The sequence below is a fragment of the Mauremys mutica genome, chromosome 3, assembly GCF_020497125.1.
Source record: "Mauremys mutica isolate MM-2020 ecotype Southern chromosome 3, ASM2049712v1, whole genome shotgun sequence".
NCBI classification, from domain to species: domain Eukaryota; kingdom Metazoa; phylum Chordata; order Testudines; family Geoemydidae; genus Mauremys; species Mauremys mutica.
Window position 1 is genome coordinate 5,290,346 of NC_059074.1, and position 22,907 is coordinate 5,313,252.

Sequence of the window (22,907 nt, forward strand, 5' to 3'; positions counted from 1 at the left end):
ATTTATGTATTTAACTTTAGGCCCCAAAGTTTGAAAATCTTGGCGCTTATTTTTTTGCCGTCAATGTTCTCAGATTTGATGAGTAGAGCGTGGTGCTGCCACCAGGGGGCGCACACAGCTAACTTGCGTCATCCTTTGCTGCTGCGCCCCTGCAGAGGCTGCGCTCCGTGGAGTTGAAATTCCCTGGGCACCTGTTGGTAAATAGGTTACTGAAGGCGCAGGGTTGATATCACTGACTGAACCCCCAAGACTCTGTTGCAGGACCTCACTAAGCTGCAGTTTAAAAACCCACGCTTGATTGCTAGTACAGAGGGAGCCGGTGCCTTAGAATGATGTCAGCTCTCATTGTGTATTTGCCCTGGGTTTATCTTGAAAGCTGTTTCCAAAGACTCACTTCTCCTGCAATGTCCACAAGTAGGGGGTCAACAATCACCAAACCCAAACCCTCCACGTTACGCCCTTCTTGGTGCAGCTCCAGTGGGTCCTGGCTTCTCTGTGTCTTTCAGATGTAAGCTCTTGGGGGCAGGGAACTTGCTTTCTTCTCTGTCTGTACAGCACCTGACACAACAGGGCCTTGAGCTTGAGCAGAGACCGTAAGTGCTACTGAACTAGACCCCAGTATAACGGGGACGTGTCTTTGTTCTGTACAATTCCCAGCACACGGTCAGTGCTGCACAACCAATAACGCAAACAGTGGCACTTGCAGTTTGCATAATTTCTTTCACACATGCTGGAGCAGGGCGGTCTGCCCCTTTAAAGACCTGCAGCAAGCCCTGGCCCAAGGAGAAGCCCAGCAGGCAGGTGTTGGGAACCAGCTGATCCAGCCAGGCAGCAGCTAATGGTTGGCTGAGTCCCAGTGGAAGGGATTAAAACCGAGCTGGGGACGGCTGATTGCTCTGTCCCCAACTGGGCGGACAGGCCCACCAGGCGACAAACACAGTAGCCCAAAATGCTTGACAGCCTTATAAGACATAGCACTGCTATGATAGCAGTGGCTTTCTGCCAGGGACACAGTGCCAAATTCCCCAGAACCCCCGTCTGGCGGACTTCAGGGCAGGGCACATTGGCTGAGCTCCGTGTCCTGCTGTGTGGAAGCAGAAGGATCTGGATGGGGCAGGATGGTGATGGTGGGCTGTGCCAGCAAGTGGTGGTCTCTGTCCCCCATGCGTTCCCCAAAGCAGTGCTTTCTGCTGGGTCAGTCCACAGCAGTGCACAGGGAGGAACAGGGGGTGGGGGGTGGATGTGGCCAGTGACCCCATGGCCGCATGGATCCCCTGGCTTTTAGCTCCGTTAACGGGCAGTGGTGCGATCGCAGCTAAGCTGCTGGGCCGTGCCCTGGGGAGAGGCTGCCGTTCCCCGAGCTCCCCACTGAGACCCGCTGCACAAGGGCTCTTTGTGTAGAGATGCCCAGTTTGGCCCTATGGCAGCTGCACAAACCCGTGGGGGAGGATTTTGCTTGGCAGCAGAGCTCTCTGCTGATGCAGGGATGGGCTCCTGCCTGCTCCCAGGGGTAACTGTATTTATTATTTACGAGTGTAGTTTTTAATCACGTTGAAGTGCCGGGATGCTCCAGTGAGGAAAATGATGGGTGGTTTTAGAGACGTGACTAAATACAGGCCGGGATCAGTATGGACGGTTCCTTAGTCTGCACAGAATAAGCACAAACAATTCCACATCATCGGGATGCATTCAGCCAATGCTCAGCAGTTAAGTGGTGCTGAACCAGGTGTTGAATAGGAGTCGGGTTCAGAGATGATGGAAAAGGGGGAGGGATTCTGATCTCCGTGACCTCAGTGCAAGGCCCTGTCCACATGACAACTGTTAACCAAGTTTGTTACCATTTCATGGACTGATTGGCTCGCAACATGGTTTGTGTCTACACAACCAACACCTGGTAAAAACAGGCTTAGTAGCCATGGCAGCTAACAGCGTTTCACACCTGCCTATGGCTGGGTTCCTATAACTCGGCTGTGATGCTGTTATTATGATGCAGGCAGCACCCCCTCCCCACCCACAACCGATCTGGGCACTCTGCCTTCTTCCCAGTTGTCTGTGAGCTGGGCTATCCCAGAATGCATTGCCCCATGGGCTACCGGTGCTGCCCTCTCTGTATCTTCCTGCAGCCACTCTGTTCTCCACTGAGGAGAGCTCTCTTGAAGAGAGCTGCCCAGATTTTCCCAGCATGCACTGATACGAACAAGGTTAGGCAGCATGTTAAGTTGGATGCAATGACAAAAAATCTGTGCGTGACCAATAACAGAATCACACAACCAACAGTAACTGGCTCCGCCCCTAGCTGGTTACAAAATCACAGTTAATAGGTGCAGTATAGACAGGATCTAAATCTGAAGCAACTCCACTAAAGTTAATGGAGTTAGTCCAGAATTACTCCGGTGTAACTGAAAACAGAATTTGGTCAGGGTCTTGAAAGGGACAGGTTCCCAAATAAAGATTAAAAGAAGAAGGGGGCATGAATCAAACGAAGATGAAATGTGTTACAAAGATACCAGAAATCACCTTCCTCAAAACAGGGATCATGTACTCCCTGAGCCAGCATCCCAGACAAGGGCTGAGCTTGTGTATTTCAGCAAGTGGGTTAAATTCAGGGGATCCCAAGGCCCTGGTTTTATTGGGAAGCCAGAGCAAAGAGACAGACTTGTCTTACACCTCAGTCTGAAAGTGGCCAGGTTTGGGCTCAGAAATAGCTGCTGGGATTAAATTTTGGAGGGGCAAGCCCTGACCTGGAGAACGCCCTGCCCTCTCCTCCCACAAACATCATCCCTAGGACAGACCCAAAGCCCGTCTTCCAAGCACACGTGCTGTGGCAGGGGATAGGGAGAGAGATGAGCTAACTGGGACCTGGACAACTTGCAATCTGGTTTTCACATATGGATCCCTTTGATGTCAGCTGGAGCTGCGGCTGCTCAGCATGTAGGAAGCAATTAGAGATTTATCATTAGTAATTTCATTTGGAAGTGAGCTGGCAGGCAGAGTGGAGCACAGTGCACAGGTGTAATATGCTCTGGGCTCTCTGTCCTACTCAAAAGGCCATATTGACCGCAAGTGAAGCTTGAAAGTGGCCTTGGGCATTAGCCTGAGGGACAGCACATTGCTGTGACCTAGACTAGAGGTCACAACGGTCCAGATGATCACGGTCAGGTCTGAATCTGAGAGGAACGGCCAGCAAAAATCTGAGAGACTCTGGCCATTGCCACTGTGTGGGAGTCCAGGGCAGAGAAAAGCCTGGGAGAAACCCAAGATCTCAGACTACTTTGACAATAGATAGGCCAGGGCCCTCAGCCGATGGAGCAGACACAGGCTTTGCCAGTTCCTCAAACTGCTTCCTCTTGCCAAGCAGCATTGCTTCCCTTTTATCTGAGCTGATGCCAGCGGGTTTCCAGCCAGGTCCTCGTCTCTGCCAGACATTGACAAGGCAGGGAATTGGTCCTGTCCCAGCCCACGGGGAAGGAGCCGTACAGCTGCATGTCCATGGAATAAGCATTGGAATGTTTTATTTCATCTTCAGCCTTTTCCCAAAAATGTCTAATTGCCTTTTAGAGAGACAAGGGGGGGTGAGGTATTGTCTTCTATTGGGCCAACTTCGGATGGTAAACGAGACAAGTTAACGAGGTTCACAGGCCACTTACCAAGGTAAGGAGATTCTACAAGAAAACAGGAAAACATTATGTAATGTGTGGTGATCGTGTACCCGGGGGGTTAATCAGGAGTAAGTCCATTGAAATAAATGAAGTTAAACTGATGTAAAACAGCATGAGCGGGAGGAGAATCAGGCTCCTTTGGACAGGTATAAATCCAGAGTAACTCCACTGAGTTTGATTTGCACAGTCGATCTGAGTTGACTCTACTCCACTGTATTATAAATTAAACCATTTGGTCCTCATTTCAATATGAGAGGGATATGTAAATTAAACAGTACAGCAGGCAAGGGAGAAAAGGGACATTTTCAGGTGCATTTTGAATGAATATATAGGGCCAGATCCTCATCTAGTTTAAGTCTGAGTAGCTCCATTGAGCTATGCTGATTTTCACGAGGTGAGGATTTAGCCTGGAGAACTGATGAGGTTGTTCCACATGGCTGAAGCTGCGTAGGAGACTTTAGTAGGGACAAAAGAGGCAGGGATGTGGAGACAGGAATAGAGAGAGAGAGATCGTTATTTGTATTGATCACAGACACATGATTAGGTGAGATTCTTTCCTTCTTCATCTCACCCTTCTCTAGGTTAATTATTCAACTACAATTGATTAAAGTGGTTGTTCTAAAACCCAAGAGAAAACAAAATGTAGCCGTAAAACCGAGTCAACTAATGCGAAGTTAACTTAAAACTACAAAGAAATAATAAGACTGAGCTCATCTGAGGCTGTTGGTACAGCCGTTTTGGGCCAGGTTGACCATTTTGAGATCTGAGCAGCTGCTGGTGGTAAGTTTGTTAGTAGTATATTCATATATTCAGGGCTTGGCTCTCCTCTCAGTTACCCTGCGGTAAATCAGGGGTGATATCACTAAAATTAATGCAGTGTAAAACCAGCCTCGGTGAGAGGAGCATCTGTCCAGCATTAACTGAGGCCACATTAAACTGCGTTCGTGGGCCCTGACATGCTAAAAATTTGTGTGTGTGTGTGCAGGTGAAAGGCGCTGCACTGGCAGCCTGGGAGACCGAAGTCAGCAATTCACCCACTGAATAAATAATTTCACCCACAAATAAAAGCAATGGTAGTCCATGCTTCCTCCATATCATAGCACCAATGCCTGAGCTCTGTTTTAGAGGGGAATTTGGTGGCGGTTTGTTTCACATATCTAGGTAAGTACTGCAAGGGCATCACCGCAGTATCTGAGTTCCTTCCACATTCTAAATGCAGGACTCCCTGCTCTGACTGGAGTGACTGTTTTCAGTAGAAGTGTTTTGTGTGTGGTCTTTATGGGGAAGCTAAGCTGAAGACTGTTGAAATAGGTTCCTGTCTGCATCCTACAGAACTTGCCCATACCGGTATTGCCCTGGCCTCTTCTTTTGTCATTCAGTGTTGAACGCATTCTAAGACAATATGCATTTCCTCACCTTTTGGGGGCGAAGCCAGACTTTAAGGCACCTGCTCCCCTACATGGTGTAAACTTCGCTTGTGCCAATCAGAAACGAACACAAACAGGTTTTGGGCCCCGTCCCCTATGACACTTCTATGATGTCATTGTGGGTACTTTATGGCCTGCCTGCCATGTGCAGGCAGAGAGAGGAGAAAGAAAACGAATCCTGTGTATACCAGTGTATTCTGTGTATACCCTTGTATCCTGTGTATACCTGTAACCGAGCCTGATCACCTCAAAGCCTCTCTCTCAGCTCACGTGTTTCAAATAGAGCTTCTACGTTTGCCGGTCGTTATGCGTTGGTTTGTATTTGTAAGTATCAGTTATTACTAAATGCTGCATCTTTGTTTATAAATATTGTTAGTAGATAATTTAGACATTGTGTGTTTTAAGTTTCATTAACTCTATTAGCTAATCATACGCTGCTCCCTTACCCCTTGTAATTATCCCCAATAAAACTTTTAAATTGATTAAGTTTAGTGTGTGTGTGTGTGTGTGTGTGTGTGTCTGCAGTTTGCATCGTGACCCACACACTCCTTGCATCCCTTACCAATATAGTCTGTTGCCACGTGCAGCCTGGTAAATAACAGGCCTGCATTTTCTTTCGCCCCTGCAAGTCCGTGGCAATCTACAAAGACGTGTTGTACCTTTCATCATGGAGGTGCTGAAGTCCATGGTCGTTCTGATGTGACCTGAAGGCAAGCTCCCCAGTTGTGGCTTAGCTGCTGGGAAAACTCAGTTTCCATTTCTCAGAAGTCCATCGCCTGTTGAATCATTGGCCTCTCCTGTGACTGTAAACAGTGACAATGATGGAATTTGTGCCGTGGAGGCTAATAAAGGGGTGGTACCCAGGAGACCCGGTAAGAGACTGATTTTCATTTTCCTGGCCCAGTCACCTGACATGGTATGACGCAAGATGCCAGCTCAGGTCACAGCCAGTCAGTTCATTTGTGTATCAGTACAGATCAAAGCAATTGTTAAATGTATGAGTGTGTTTGGCATTTAAACCGTATTAGCATAGATCAAAACGATTGTTATATGTCTAAGTATGTATTCAGCAGTTTAAACGTCATGAAAACTAGTGGAATGTTATTTGTATTGTTTTCAATAACTGTTCCTGTTGTAATGTAACAGCAAACATTTACATTATGTTCATCCTGTATCTAAAAGGCCCCTCAAACTACAAAGCAGCCTTGTGAAATGCAAATGAAGAACTTTAGTGGTCAGGTTGTGTGGTGATAGGATGTCAAAAGACTCCAAATTCCTTCCTCACTCTCCCTCACCAAAGGAAAAGCTCAGGTGGATAAAGACCCTGTCAGCTTGTTTCCTGTCAGAAGCAGCTTTAAATATGGATACAAGGGAAGATCTTTTATCTCTGGATTGTTTTGGACTCTGACAGGGAAGTGGACCAGATGCAAAGCGGAGATCCCCAGAGAGTACCTGGATTCCCTGAAAAGATTTTTGGAAAACTGGCAATTTATTACTTCTCTGCCACCATTTGGAATTAAAAACTGTGACTCACCTGTTAATATATTTTACTTGCTTTAACCTCTCAATAACTCTAATTTATTTTTCTTTTGTTAACTAATAAACTTTTAGTTAGTTTACTAGAGGATTGGCTGCCACTGTTGTCTTTCATGTAAGATCTGATTAGTAGCAATTAATCTGGGGTAAGTGACTAATCTCTTGGGACTAGCCGCAACCTGATGTGTGAATTTTGGTTTGAGTTACCTTTTATTACACAGTCCAGTTTGTCTGGATGGCAAGATAGGCTGGATAGTCTGTCTGTGATGCCATGGCAAGACTGTTACAGTGATCCAGGAATTTACATTTGTCATGGGCTTGGTGAAATCTAAGCATAGTACACACCACCAGTTTGGGGTGTCTGCCCTGTTTTCTGACAGTGGAACCTGAAAGAGGCACTCACAGTTGTGAGCCACTCCAGAGAGCACACACATGGGTCAGGGTTACAAACAGTTAATACCTTTGTCACGTGGCAGGGGACACTATCCAATGGCTGTGTTACAGACACCTACACTCTCAGCATTGGCTTGAGACATCCCAATATAAGCTACTAGCCAGCCACCCGATGAGAAAAAGATTTAATTATCATCAACCTGGGTTAGATTTGCACTGGTGACTTATAAGTGAAAAACCTTATTATTGCATTAGTCTTCCTCTTAGCCCCTAGGACAGGGGTCGGCAACCTTTCAGAAGTGCTGTGCCGAGTCTTCATTTATTCACTCTAATTTAAGGTTTCGTGTGCCAGTCATACATTCGTGTGCCAGTCATACGTTTTTAGAAGGTCTCTTTCTAGAAGTCTATAATATATAACTAAATTATTGTTGTATGTAAAGTAAATAAGGTTTTTAAAATGTTTAAGAAGCTTCATTTAAAATTAAATTAAAATGCAGAGGCTCCTGGACTGGTGGCCAGGACCCGGGCAGTGTGAGTGCTACTGAAAATCAGTTTGCGTGCCGCCTTTGGTAGGTTGCATACCCCTGCCCTAGGACTTGCTATCTGATACAGCCTCTGAGAATGCCTGGCGCATCCACCTTGTTACCAAAGGTAATGATCACTGTCTATTTTTGAGCAATGTAGAACACTGAGTGATGAATAACAGCAACTTACAGTGTTAGATCCTTTGAACTGAAGACTGCTATACATTGTGCTGGCTGCCAACAACCCCGACAGGTCATTTCACCAGAGCACACGGGCACACCCTTGTTTCCTTGGCCAAGCCGTCTGCACCAGGGATTGTGGGGTGATGGTGTACTGCAGGGGTTCTCAGACTTTTGTACTCGTGATCCCTTTCACACAAGCCTTATACATTAAAATCACTTGTTTATATATTTAATACCATTATAAATGCTGGAGGCAAAGCGGGGTTTGGGGTGGAGGCTGACAGCTCGTGACCCCCATGTAATAACCTCACGACCCCCTGTGGTCCTGACCGTTTGAGAACCCCTGGTGTACTGCCTCTACACCAGTCAGCAACTCCTGTATAGAAGGGGAATCCTTAGCTGGGTTTATGGCTGCTTTGTGCGGGCCATAGCCGGTCTGAGCATCAAAACACAGAGGGAGCGTTGAGCACAGCATGCATCAGAGCCTCCTGCAAAGGCCTGGAGACCTGGAAGCCTGGTTCTCCCCAGCCTTACAATGGGTGGGGATTTTGTTACTACTGTGGAACTGCAGTGCCCAGGCCTTCCAGCCTCAGATGCAGTAAGTGGCAGTGTCACCGATAGCTGTGTAATTATACAACCCCCTATTTACAAACGGCTACTTTTCCTCAAGGATTAATCTGTAGGGTCCTGCTGGCTCCCGCTGGCAGCCACAGCACCTCTGAGGCTGCAGCCTATGCGGACAGATCATCCTGCGTGAGTGCAGCACCTGCAGCCCAGCAGGGTCCCGGCCCCTCCAGTCCCGGGGGCTACAGCAATGGGCCGGGCCCTGCTCCACCAGTGTCTGGCACCCAGCAGGCAGGGCTGGCTGCAGAGGACCCCCCCTCTCTCTTTTGCTAGGGTGCCTGGGATTCTGTCCCCATTAGCCCCCTTGCAGCAAGGGGCTCCCCTCTCCCCCTGCAGGGGGCAGCCCTGCCTGGCCCCAGGGTGACCCAGCCTCAGGGCCATGCGCTGCCTGGCTGGGAGGTGCCACGTGATCACAGGCAGGGCCTGCCCCTGCCTGTCCCAAGATGGCGGCAGCGGGAGGGCCGACGCGGTGACGTCACCAGGCACGCCGGGTGGGCTGATGCCGAGCCAGGGGAGGGCGTGAGCGTGATACGGGAGGCGGCGGCGACGGCAGCCGGCGGGGGCCAAGTCAGGTCTGCTCCGCGCTGCCAGTCCCCTCGCGGCTGCTGCTGCTGTCAGAGCGGCCGCTTCCTCGCCCGCCCCGCCGCCGCCATGGCCGGGTACGAGTACGTGACCCCCGAGCAGCTGGGCGGCTTCGACAAGTACAAGGTGCCTGCGGCCGGGGGGAGCCCCGGGGGAGGGGGTGATGGGAGGAGGAGGAGGAAGGGTGGGTTCCTGTGGGGGGAGCCCCGGGGGGGTTCCCGTGGGGGCTCTCGGAGGGGGGGTACCTGGGGGGGGAGCCCCGGGGGGGGTGATGGGCGGGGGGGGTCCGTGGGGGGAGCCCCGGGGGGCGGGGGGGCATTTACCGGGGCGATGCGCCTGAGGCGGCGGCGGCCCCGCCCCCCCCCCCCCCCCCAGCGGACGCGCCCCGCTGTCCCCCCCCCTCTCCCCGGGGCGCCGTGACACGTGCGCGGTGGCGGGTGTCGGCGCCTTCCCCGGCCCCGCCGCCGCCCGGCCTGCCCGGGGCCGGGTGCCCGCTCCATGCGCCCGGCTCCTGCCGGAGATCCGGGGTGGCGGGACGGCCCCGGGCGCGGATCCCACCTGCCAGCGCTGGAGGCCGCTGGGGCGTGAGGTGCGAGTCTCCATCTTCCCCCCGCGGCCGGGTCGGGTGCGCCGGGCCCCGCCTGCCGGGGGGGGGCTGCGCCTCGTGCTGCGCCCCCCCCTTCGCTCAGGGGCTGCCCTGGGGGTAGATCTCCCCCCCCCGGGTGAGCGCACACTCCGGGGTGCTGCTGGGTATTGCCCGAGCCCGCCGGCCGGGCTCTGATCCGGATTCACATCCCACCGACTAAAGCCGGCCAAGTTCAATCGCGGGAGCCGTTTCCTTTGTCTTCCCCCAAGAACTCTTACCGTGTGTGATGCAGGTATAATGGAGTCCCCAGGGAAAACTGTGACCTTCAGTGTGGTTGTGGCTGCTTTGCTCATTTTAAATGGGTGCGGGTTTTTTTTTTTAAAAAGCTTTTACTGCCTGACTCTCACTTTCTATGCTGTCTTTTCTCAGGCTGAGAAAATCCTTCTCTGTCTAATCAGGCTGTTTGGCAGCAGCAGCAGCTTTTGTAACATGACTGAGTGAAGCTAGTGATGACACAGGATTGGGGTTTTCGCACTGTGTTCTGAATACAGTGGGTGTATACACCTGGCTGTTGTTAACTGGGTTTGTGGCTTTCCGCAGTAGGACTGTTTTGTGTTGCAATGTTGTTGACTGGCCTTGTGGCTTTCCGCAGTAGGAGTGTGCTGTCAGCTTGCTGCATGGGGTCTGAGTCACGTGAGTCACCTTGATGTTAACGGGAGTCGTGGGACTTAGATCTGTATTCAGCTGCGAACACTTTATGGAATCAACCATGTTAAATACATGGGTGCACGTTGCTGTTTTATCTCGCAAAACTGATGGGTGTTCTTATACAGAAGCTGATCCTCTGGTGTAGATAATACAGCTTAAAACGTGTGGGAGCAATGAGTAAGTGTACATCGATGAAACCTATTTAAGGAAATAATTGTAAACACGAGTAGACTTTTTGGGGGGTATCCAAATTTCAGTATACAGAAGCAGACGTACCAAAACTCGTGGTCCCTTTTATAATGTTCTAGGGTACTTGACATAAGACTCATATTCATCTGTGGTACTAATAAAACTTCACTCAGATCAAAATAACTATAAACTTGGATTTATTTTTTTATAATTGGTATTCATTCCCCCCGCCCAGCCCCCGCATCAGGAGTGAAACTAGACAGGTTAACTTCACCTTCTACTTAGTTTTGCTGTCTGGTTCTCGGGTACTAGCATGGTATTGTATCCCATTTAGGTTTTTTATATAGCACTTATCACCTTGGTCTCTGAGCACCTTCAAGAGTTAAACCTCATGATTAATACCAGTCAAGTGGGGTTCCTCTGTGCCTCACCCAGGGGGATTGATTGTGTATGGGTGCCTTTCCAAACCCATGGCACGTCAGGCTAATAGAAAACTAAGGGGGAGGAACTGTGCTTTGCGCATGGGCTGGAAATGGGTAAGAGAGCGAGTGCCACAGTCTTGGGCCATCCCTCGCGAGAGCTGGGTCTCCTGAGCAAACCAGCAGCAGAATTGCTCTATGTATTGTAGGTACTTATATGGCTTCCATTATCATAGCAATTGCTTATTTATTCTCACCACACCCCTTGGAGGTAGGAGTGTTCTTATCCCCATTTTACAGATTAGGAACTGGGATAGACAGGTTTAAATCATTAGATTTTTTTTTATTATTAAATCAAGTCACGTTCAGGCTTTGAAAATTTGTGTTAATGCAACTTTATATTAAAATTTATTTGTTAAATTTTACATGCCGTTTAAAAATGCCACAGTAATAGGGTATCTTACTTGAATCTTTTAAAGCCGATATAGGCAAAAACCACAAGATTGAAAATTTAGCCCGTGATCCTGCAAACACTTATTTAAGCAGATATGTAACATGGCTCACATGAATAGTCTTTGACTTCCATGGGACTGCGCTCATGCATAAGTGTTTGCAGGTTCAGGGGCTAAAATTGTATCTTTATCTTAATTCCTCAGGGCCCCCGTTCCTATAGATTATGTTCCACAACCTTTAAATGTATTTGTCTTCATAACGCTCCTCTGAGGGAGGGAAGTGCAATTTCCCCATCTGTAAAATGGAGATAATGATTCACTTCCCCAAGTTTGGAAGTTGGTGGCTGAAAACCACCTGGAAAACTGCATAGAACAGTGGCACCTTATAGACTAACAAACATATTGGAGCATGAGCTTTCGTGGGTGAATACCCACTTCGTTGGATGCATCCGACGAAGTGGGTATTCACCCACGAAAGCTCATGCTGCAAAACGTCTGTTAGTCTATAAGGTGCCACAGGACTCTTTGCCGCTTTTAGAGATCCAGACTAACACGGCTACCCCTCTGATACCTGCATAGAACAGGTGGCTGCCTTTTTTTGCTGTTCTCTCCCAACCCTCCTGGCCAATGCTGTCTTGGGCAGATATGGTGCCCGCCTCAGTGATGTGGATAATGGGACCTCAGTCTTGATTGAGCCTTTGGACACCCCAGCAACTCTAATCACAGTAAAGTTGAGTGGAGGTGGCAGGAGAAATGTGGCCTATTTTTATCATCTTTCTAGCTTCTGATTCTGCATGTGTATCTCAGCATCCTATACTCTGACACGTGTTGGTGTGCAAATTATTTCTGCTACTGGAAGGATAGAGGTCTGGAATCCAAAGTAAAGGTGTCTTGTTCAAGGTCATGCTAATTTTGCTGCATGTAAAATTCTGCAAAATGCAGCCCTGTATTATTAAAGATGGCAAAGAAACCTGAAAGATCTGAAGGATATAACATGGGGTCTGCTCAAGCACTCCCATTTATGGCCTCCAGCATCCAAAGCACTATCCTGAAGGATCTGTTCTGCTGTTTAAAACTTTCTGCCATTGGAAGGAGAATAGTTGTGTAGGTACAATTCTCCAGTGGTACACAAGCTTGCCAGCAAACAGTTTAACAATAAGCATTGTTGTACAATTTAACAATAAGCGTACTTGGTGCTTCACAAGTGATTGTAGACCAGAGTTCTGCCATGAGATACTTGGTTCTCTCCAGTATTTTAGGGAAGTGTATGATGGGTGCAGGCTAAGAAGTGGTCTCAATGTGTACTCCAAATTGGGTGGCTAGGTGAGAAAACACAAACAAATTACTACTTCAAAAGTCTTGGTGTTGGGGAGGCTTGAAGGAAATCCAGCCTTTCCTGAAATAACATATTCACTACTTAGTTACAGTAATGCCTACCTCTTATATAATGCATGTTTTTCATCCATAGGCCTCAAAGCACTTTACAAAGGCAGTTAGTATAATTGTTCCCATTTTACAGATAGGGAAATTGCACAAGTCAATCCCTTCCCTGTGCTTCAAGGGCTCCCAGCAAAGAAGTGGCAGAGCTGGACATTGAACCTGGGTTGTCTGAGTCCCAGTCCAGTGTCTGTCCAGTAGAAGAAAAGAGACCCAAGCCATCTTCTTGTCAGCAAAGAAGGAAGTGAGAAATATTGTAACTTTTTACTTGTGAGAGCTACTTCGATATTGCAGTGATGGGAGCCATATAAGTACCTAGGCAGGGAATGCCGGTAGCTGGCAGGGTCAAAAATAAAAGCATACTGAGGAGTTCACTCCTATGATTTGGAGGTGTAATTTTTAATAAGCCAGAAGCAACAGTTGGTTCTTAAAAGTAAGGGATGGCTTTTTATAACATAACTATTGGGTCATAAAATATCTCCATCTTTAGCTTGCTTTTCTCTTGGATTATCAATGACAATAGTTTTCTATTCATTTTCCTCTTTCCTTATTCTTGAGACAAACAAAATGGTGCTGTGAATAAGGCATCCTAAGATTCAAAGTCCCACTATTAGTTATGTGAAAGCCTCAGTCTGTTGTCTTTTAATACAGGTACCTTGGTTTTAATTGCTTTGTAAAGATGCAAAGTCTTCCTGGATGCTAGTCTCTGTAACTCCAAGCCTCCAGCTTGCGAAGAGCTTGCAGATTCCTGATGTGTGATCTTCGGCTCAGGCACTAGATGAATGCTAACGGAAATAAGCAGGAAGTTCTGAACGTACAGATGCTGCAGGCAGAATTAGATATTATGCATCAGGAAGTGCTGATTTTTCTGGTCTCTCCCAGTTGCCATATGGAGACTCAATACTATCCTCCCATTGAGGATCTGTTATAAACAGGAAGGTAATACTGAGATCTGGGCAAGGAGACATTAGTCTATCTTAAGCATTTCTAATTTATTATGATATCTGGGTGTTACATACAGTAACAATGAATTTGCCCATGAGGGAGCTTATTCTTCTTCATTCCTTGCTGCAGCTGGTGTTACTTGCTTCTTATTCCTCCCCTCCCCCATGAGAAATGATAGCTGTTCTTTAAACCTTATTACTGGGGAAGGGTGGAGAAAAAGGGGTGGGGGTGGGGGGAATCTTGCTTCATGCTTTGAAAATAAACGGGCCTGGTCTCATTCTGGTCTGGTTAGGAGATGCAGTCAAAGGATCTCTGCAGAGCTTCACTCTGAGCAGGTTCATCTGCAGCAGTATTCCTGTCAAGCCCAATTGTCTTGTGGTATGAAACTGTGAGGTGGATCATCAGAAGAGAGGCTTTAGTCCAACAAAATCTTTACAGATTAGACACAGTGTCTTGGTTGAAAGCATGGCATGGTTATAATTTCCTTCTAAGACCTAATTAAAAACATTGGCCTGATCAAAACCGCCCAGTGCAGAGAGCCATATCTTAGGCTGCACCCTTTTGCTTAATTGATCTTATATGTGAATCTGCTATAGGTAGCTGTGGAACATCTGCTATAGGTAGCTGTGGAACATCTGGTACTATTGAGTAAATTGACTTGTGCTGAATGTTCTGGCTACAGCACCTCTACTGTGAGACAGTGCTCCAGGTACTAGACGTCCAAATGTTCTGTTGATTTTTAATATCATGTTCATGGGTGACAGCAGCAAAAATGATGTGGCTGAAGGCCAGATATCAAAGGGTTATGGGTGGATGTGGCAAACAAACTGCTCCTAGAGGCTTGTTACTATATTGGACAAATCAAATGGTGTTTGCAACCCTCTTTGTCATTATTATGCTTCATGCTTTCTAGGTTCTTCTGGTCTCCAGAGTGCTTTTTAGATATTTTCTGGCTTTCTTCCCACCCAACCTTGGGCTGCTGATTCCTTAGCATTGGCTTCAGAATGTGCTTTATTCAAGTCCTGAGCACTCCAGAATTCTCTAGGAGTCTGTAGACTAAATGTAATCTGTTCTCCATCATGTAGAATGCTGCTGTGTCATGAATGAGTTGAAAGTGCCTGTGACACACTCTCAGCAGCTGTTTCTGAAAACATAAGCTCCTCAGAAAATTAGGATTTCTTTTCAGAATACTGATAGAGCTTAGTGTGCATTACTGATTTACTGCAGGGTCTCATTTTTAAAAATTACCCCCCAAAAGTTAAAAATGACTTCTTTATTTCTCCAACTCACAGGGCTTTTCAATTGGTGCTAACAACTTGCATATCAGGTTTGAAGCTAATGTAGTTGAATGGCCAGTTCCTACCACTCCCACAAAAACAGTCTGCATTCTTTTTCATTCTTCCTCTAGATGAAGCAGTGGGTATGTGGAGAAGGAGAAGCTTTGAATCGCATGTTTAGTTAATTTCTGGAAAAATGATGTATTCATTTTTAAATAATGCAGTGGGGTTTTTTTAAAGCAGAGTGGGGCATATCATCATGTTAACTAACAGGATTCTGTAACAAATACGGCCAGACCTTTATAGCATTACTAATTATCATTCCTGTTCTGATGATTGTAGGATAGTGTGACTAGTATCTGCCAAAGCACGTTATTTTTCTTATGTCTTTGTTAAAGGTCTAAAACTGTTTCCTAATAGATCTGCTGTAATATGTACTACAGTATTGTCTGATAGAGCATGGTAGCTTTCTGAAAACTTGCCTGGGATAGCAGGTTGCTCTCTGCTGTTTTTGAAATACATGTCCAATGTCTTCAATGTGGCCTTGTTGAACAGCAGGCCAAATGACTGCCCTGTTACAGATATGCTATACCTCTGGGGCAGGAAAAAAGTTGATGGCTACTTTCTAATCTAAGCAGTGGATTGAGATTAGGAGCTTTGGTTTACTCTCCAGAAAAATGTCCAGAACACATTCGGCAGAGGCATAAGCAACTAGCCTACTTGTTCAGTCCAGGCCTCTAACCTACGTGTGCCTTTAAGGGACAGCTGAGATCTTGCCAACAGCTTGCTGGTAGTGTATACCATTAAAGGCAAGCATCTGGGTCTTGTGCATTGTGTTCTAAGCTATTCAAGTCTGAGCTGTCTCCAGCATGCCTAAGAAGAAGGTCGCTTGGTGCCTTCTCATTGAATGTTGCTACCAAACTGCATGTCTCCATTCATCTCTCTAAAAGGACATCAGGAGGCTTAGGCCTCTCTCTCTACTTGATTAACGTTAGCTCTTGATAAGGCACTTTATACTCTAGTGGATCCTTGATTGCTTTCTAGAAGAACTGTCAAACCTTTTCCTCCAACTTGTGTATGAGAAAGTGACTCTTGCATTTCAAGATATTTTAGCTGTGGTTGGAGCTTTGCAGTATTTACTGTCATAGCAACAGAATGTCAGCGTGATTACAAAGCCCCCAGCCCCCATTGGCCTGGAGCAGCGATCTGCGGTCAGTGGGAGCTGCAATCGGCCGGACCTGTGGATGGGGCAGGTAAACACACTAGCCCGGCCCGCCAGGGGCTTTCCCTACACAAGCGGCAACCCCTGTTTGAGAAACCCTGGTCTATCTTTAGTAATGTTCAGGGGCTGAAGACTGCAGCCTTCTCTGTCCTGTGATGTTCTTCTTGGGCGGCTAACTACTCTGTTCCTTATTTTTCATTTGTTTCACCGGACAATTTTTGCTCCCTCCATCCACTCAGAGCCTCCTCATAAATCTGAGTCCTGATTTTGGGTGACCTGAATTGAATGTGAAAAATCCTCTACTAATGAGTGGGTAGCTTTCCCTTGCTAGAGTTGGTAGCTAAGCCACCAATTTCTGCAGAATATAAACTTTCATCTAATTAAATTATAACTAGCCCTAATGGCTGTGAAGTTAACCTCTGGTATAATTACTCTGTTGTAGTTCTACTGGCATACCTCCCAGTGTAGACGTTGTTGTTCCAGAATTAGTGCTTCTTTCTGGTTTAGTTTAAGTTGCTAAGAATGTTCACGCAGGGATTTATGTTGGTATACCTTGTGCTCCGCTAATACAAATAACGATAACATGCTATAAATGATATGTTAGGCTGGTATAAGTGTACAGATAACCTTTTCTGTTTAGACAAGCCCTGAGTACGAAGAGAGTTGGTTCTGCCAAGTAGAGGCACTGGAGCCACAAGCAGCAGCTGTGTGAAATCAGGACGTCTGATCAGTTTTTCTGCTGCTATTTAGAAATCTGTGGGCAACTGTGATGCTGTCAAGAATTGTCCATTTCACACTAGTGCTGCTGCGTGGAGCTACAGAATTTGGCACAGCAGTTACTCACGGGGTACTGGGGGAGAGGAGTGGAAACTACCCCTCCCCCCCAATGTGTGCAGCAGCCGTTCAGACACCTGATATCTGGAGGATGATATGAAAGATGATGCCCCCAAGTAGAGTCCAGGCCAAAATCCAAATGCCCTCCCCAGTAGGTGTTTGGGGTGGGGTGAAAGCTGGGCTACTCGGCAAAGTCTTGTCCTAAGACCTCCTTGCTGGAGCCCCCACCTTCTTCATTTTACATTTCTGCATCTGGGCTAGTAGGTTGAGTCCTCTGGCTGTTAGGTGTCTGGTAAATCTTCAAGCCCCGTGCATCTTGCCGAGGGTCTCTGCCTTGCTCTGGAAGGGTGAAGGGCTAGCATGAATTGTGTGCTTGTGTCATGAGCACTTCCTCTAGCTTACATGCAAAAGGCACAGAACAGGGCTGGCTTTGTTTGGTCCCTTGCTTTCAGAGCAGGGATTTAGATTCTTGTTGATTTGGTGGTTTTGGGAGCGTCTAATGAAGAGATTAGGTGACATTCAGCATTTAAACAAGGATAAACAAGGGTGAGAGAGTATCCACGTACAGAGTCCTGGTGATTTATTTGGCTGTGTGACTCACATTAGACTTTGCATTGTGGTCTCCTGCTCACCAGATCAAGAGCTAGCTATAGCACTCTTACTTCCTGGGGGGAGGGGGACGTTACCTTGTGTGTTCAACAGCCACAACTTCCAGCTACTTAAGAACTGATAACAGAGCTCGCAGGAGGTTCAAGGGCCAAATCTTGATGCCCAACATTGGTTATGGTAGCAATAGAAAGACGAAACACATGCTGCCCACAGGATTCAAAAAGTTTCTGGTCCACAATGTCAAAGAACTTGAGGTGCTGATGATGAGTAACAAGTCTTATTGTGCAGAGATTGCTCACAATGTTTCCTCCAAGAACCGCAAGGTAATTGTGGAACGAGCAGCTCAGCTTGCTATCAAGATCACCAATCCAAATGCCAGACTGCGCAGTGAGGAAAACGAATAAATGGACTCCTCCTTTGTGTAACTGTATTTAATAAAATACAAAAAAGCCAAAAAAAAAAAAAAAAAAAAAGAACTGATGGATTCGGAAGGGCGCTCATTCGCTCCTCCTCCAGGAGGAGATGGGATTTAAGGTGGCCCTCAGAGTAGTGAAGGTATACAATCTTCACTGCAGTTAATGCAGGTCATTGCTTCCTGGTTTGGCTTGGCTCAGGTGTAAGCAGCTGTAGTCAAGTGTGTCCACTCTACTGCATCCACACTAGGACTTCTGGGGGTCTATCCCATGGTTCTTAGCGCTGCAGTAAGCTGAGCTGCTCTGACTCCTTCCCAGTGAATTGTGGGAGAACTTGACTGTCCTTTTGAGCACCCAGGGAGCGGGGGAGGTGGAATAATGGGATGGCATTAGCAGGACTTACCAGCCCTAGTGTAAGCAACGCTTGGGCTTCAGCCTATATCCCAGAATGTGCTGGCTGGGCAGCCCCACCGTGCTCAGGTGAGAGGTCTGTGTGTGTGGATGGGCACTGGGTAGGGGCAACACCCAGGAAGGCGCCCGAGTTAACTTTACAGCAAAGATATAGCCCTAAAGGGATGCTGGCAAAGGGATTGCCATGCTGACAATTGAAATAATTTTCTTCCGCTATTGTATCCAAGGCTAGCCGCTCATGAAGAGTGAGTCTCCTCCTGTACACTCTGTCTGCTGCATAGTTGTTAGCGCAGGAGATGCTCTGGTCACATGAAGTGTCCTTCCTCTCACAAGGCATGTAAGTCAGGAAATTACTGTAAGGAATTGGCGATGTCCGCTTCACAAGGAGGTCCCCAAAGGGATGCATTGTAATCAGGGAAATGACCTGTGTTCTGTTGGCAGGTAGGAGAAATTAGCACTCTGAGTCTTTCTGATGGGATTAAAACTACGACAACAGTCCTGTGACTGTTTTGCATCTCTGCTACAATAAATCCTATTATAAATGTTCTCTGCTGACTAACACTTGGTGCTTGGCTTGCTGGGACTGTTTGAAAAAGTACTTCAGCTCATTATGGAAATCAAAGTATTGTTTCCAGTCTCTGGCTCAGAAAATGGTTACACAATTAGGGCTTGCACAGTTGACTTAGCTCAGTGTACCACTGTCCTGTTTTGCTTTTCACGAGTCTCAAGACTTTCCTTTGTGTAGGACACCTGTAAAGAATGCTGTTTAACTCTTATTTGCCCACACCTCTGCTAATGGAGAATGACTAAGGGCTTGTCTACACTGGCAATTTACAGCGCTGCAACTTTCTTGCTCAGGGATGTGGAAAAAACACCCCCCTGAATGCAGGAAGTTTCAGCACTGTAAAGCCCAGTGTAGACAGTGTACTAGCACTGGGAGCTACGCCCCTCGTGGTGGTGGGTTTTTTAGAGCACTGGGAGAGCTCTCTCTCTCTCAGCACTGCACCGCAATCACACAAACCAGGTTAAAGCGCTGCTGCGGCCAGTGTAGGCTAGCCCTTAGAGTGAGCAGTAGCAGGGCTGAGAGAGGCGTGAACACAAACAGTACAGCCCCAGCCTTGTCTGTACAAACAGCAATTTACAATACAATGTGCTCCTTTCTGTCTGCGTCAAATAAAGGCATTGCTTGAATTTCAAGAGAATTTTCCTGCAGTTCCTGGCTCCTGCTGAAATCTTTCCTTGTTTTTGCTTTGGTAGATTTGTTTAAAAGAAAGTTCTGACTATTTCCTCTTTGCATAATGTAATGAGTTTCTCTGCTCTTGTGTGGAATTCTCAAGTGTTTTTTTTCTGGTTTTAAAAAAGAGTAATTGACTCTGTGCAGAGGATGTACTCGGTACTGTGCTAGATACAGTGCTGTCCCTGCCCATAAGAGCTAATTATGGCCTGCTCTACACTACAGGGGAAATTCGATCTAAGCTATGCAATTTGAGTTATGTGAATAGCAAACCTCAAATCGACGTAGCTTAGATCTACTTACCATGGGGTCCACACTACGAAACGTCGACGGGAGACGCTCTCCTATCGACTCCCCCTACTCTTCTTGATCTGGTGGAGTGCAGGATTCGACTGGAGAGTGATCTGTGATCAATTTAGTGGGTCTTCACTAGACCCGCTAAATGGACTGCTGATGCATTGATCGCTGTTCGTGATCTCTACGCTTACCGGGGGAAGCCCTAACGGTTCAGAATGTACTGGGGGACTCAGAGGAAGGTCGTGACTTACGGCATCTCGTCTTCTGCCTCGGTCTCTCTCTCCTTCAGCATTTAAAAATTCTACCCCTGCTAATTGGAGTTGCAGCTAACAAGGGATGTGAAGGGTAACAAGAAGGGTTTCTATAAATATGTTAGCAACAAGAAAAAGGTCAGGGAAAGTGTGGAACTCTTACTGAATGGGGAGGCAACCTAGTGACCATTGTTGTGGAAAAAGCCAATGTACTCAATGCTTTTCTTCCCTCAGTCTTCACAAACAAGGTCAGCTCCCAGACTACTGCACTGGGCAGGAGATGAGCAGCCTTCAGTGGTGAAAGAACAGATTAAGGACTATTTAGAAAAGCTGGACATACAGAAGTCCATAGGGCCGAATGCACTGTATCCGAGGGTGCTGAGGGAGTTGGCTGATGTGATTGCAGGGCCATTATCTCTGAAAACTCGTGGCGATCGGGAAGGTTCTGGATGATTGGAAAAAGGGAAATATAGTGCCTATCTTTAAAAAATGGAAGAAGGAGAATCGGGGGGAACTACAGACCAGTCAGCCTCACCTCAGTCCCTGGAAAAATCATGGAGCAGGCTCTCAAGGAATCCATTTTGAAGCACTTGGAGGAGAGGAAGGTGATCAGGAACAGTCAACATGGATTCACCAAGGGCAAGCCATGTGTGACCAACCTGATTGCCTTTATGATGAGATAACTGGCTCTGTGGATATGGGGAAAGCAGTGGACATGATATATCTTGATTTTAACAAAGCTTTTGATATGGTCTCCGACAGTATTCTTGGCAGCAAGTTTTTTTTTATTATTATTATTGGAGATATACCTATCTCGTAGAACTGGAAGGGAACCTGAAGGGTCATTGAGTCCAGCCCCTGCCTTCACTAGCAGGACCAAGTACTGATTTTTTGCCCCAGATCCCTAAGTGGCCCCCCTGAAGGCCTGAACTCACAACCCTGGGTTTAGCAGGCCAATGCTCAAACCAGTGAGCTATCCCTCCCCCCTAGTTAAAGTAGTATGGGCTGGATTAATGGACTATAAGGTGGATAGAAAGCTGGTTATATCGTTGGGCTCGACGGGTAGTGATCAATGGCTCCATAATTCTGCAGCATCACCTATACAGATATTTGCATTAAATATATATTGAGGTGGGAACAGCGATCCATCAAAACATACCTCTACCTAATGAGAGTTACTGAGACCATCTTTTTTTTTTTTTAATTCCCCTACATCCCCTGCTGAGGTCTGATTATACCCCTGCCTGACAGTCATGTTCATCACTTAGACTGTAAGCATCTTGGGGCCGGGACCAGTCGTATGCACTTTCTGTAATGTGTCCAGCACACATGATGCTTAGGGGTTGTGGGGTTTTTGTTTTATTTTTATTTTGTGTGTGTAAACTATTATTTTAAAGCACAGTGAAGCTCTGAGTAACGGAGGGTCTAGTTTTTATCCTGCATTCCCTCTTCTCCTCTGGCCTGGAACTGTGGAGCAGAACTTCTTCACAAGCACCTGGAATCTGGGTGTATTTGAAGAGCTTTCTCTTGCTGTCTCATCAGCTAGGAATGGGGAGCTTCACCAAACATTAAATTAGAGTTTGATAGAGGGAGGATCCCTCTTCACATATTTATAGAAGGTAGGGCTGATATCCCAAGCTGAAGCTGTGAGCTGGAGGCTCCAGCTCTGACTGACACCTGAGAGGAATGAGTGTGGCAGAGATCTGGTTTCTCAAATGAGGAACTTGTGCACTCTGTTCTGCATCATTGATTCTATTCATGGGAACTATGGACACACCTGAGCTTGAGGACACAAGCTGCAGGTGTCTAACTCCTAATGGCTGCCTTTTTTTCAGCGTTGACAAAAGGGGGACCTTGCCTTCTGTTCTAGAGAGTTTTTTAATGCCTTGTGTGCATGTATGCAGTGTTGATGTAGCCATGTCAGTCCCAGGATGTTAGAGAAACAAAGTGGGTGAGGTAATACCTTTTATTGGATCAACTTCTGTTGGTGAGAGAGACAAACTTTCGAGATACATAGAGCTCTTCTTTAGGTCTGGGAAACTTAGGGCTAGCCTACTCTAGAATTGCTCTATGCCGTGCGGCGGTAGCTGTGTTGGTAGGAGAGCTTCTCCAGCTGACATAGCGCTTTCCACACTGGCACTTAGGTTGGTGTAACTTATGTTGCTCGGGGTGGGGTAGCTATTTCACACCCCTGAGGGCTTGGCTACACTGGCACTTTACAGCGCTGCAACTTTCTCGCTCAGGGGTGTGAAAAAACACACCCCCTGAGCGCAGCAAGTTACAGTGCTGCAAAGCTCCAGTGTAAACACTGCGCTCCCAGCGCTGTAAGCTAATCCCCACGGGGAGGTGGAGTACGTGCAGCGCTGGGATCACACTCTCACTTCAAAGCACTGCGCGGGAGCGCTCCCGCGGCAGCGCTTTGAAGTGCTAAGTGTAGCCACAGCCTGAGTGACTTAAGTTATACTGAAGTAAGTGCTAGTGTGTAGGAGCCCTTACTCCAGTGGTCACAGCTAAATACAAGGTGGAGCAGATTGTTTAGCATAAGTACATTTCAAGGGACCATTCAAGGTGGAGTGGCCCATTACCACCCTTCCAGTCATAGAGAAGAAAGGAATGTGGAGCAGCTGAGGGGGGTTTCACTCCCCTAGTTGCTATTGGGGCATTTAGTGCACTGGCTGAGAGACAGCATGTTATG

General features: G+C 47.1%; 1 protein-coding gene and 1 long non-coding RNA gene across 2 annotated transcripts in view; one reads left to right on the forward strand and one right to left on the reverse strand.

Moving 5' to 3' along the window:
* Positions 1–2,256: 2,256 nt before the first annotated feature.
* Positions 2,257–9,901, reverse strand: LOC123366592. The gene is made up of 3 exons (XR_006578148.1): positions 9,793–9,901; positions 5,746–5,889; positions 2,257–3,662 (listed from the first exon to the last, which is right to left on the reverse strand). It is a non-coding gene; the product is annotated as an uncharacterized LOC123366592 (long non-coding RNA).
* The window catches only part of SELENOI (selenoprotein I), a 55,617-nt gene continuing 41,645 nt past the window's right edge, over positions 8,936–22,907 (forward strand). The window contains exon 1 of the mRNA XM_045010209.1: positions 8,936–9,054. Coding sequence (XP_044866144.1) covers positions 8,998–9,054 — 57 coding nt within the window. The 5' untranslated portion in view covers positions 8,936–8,997. The remainder of the gene's footprint in view (positions 9,055–22,907) is intronic.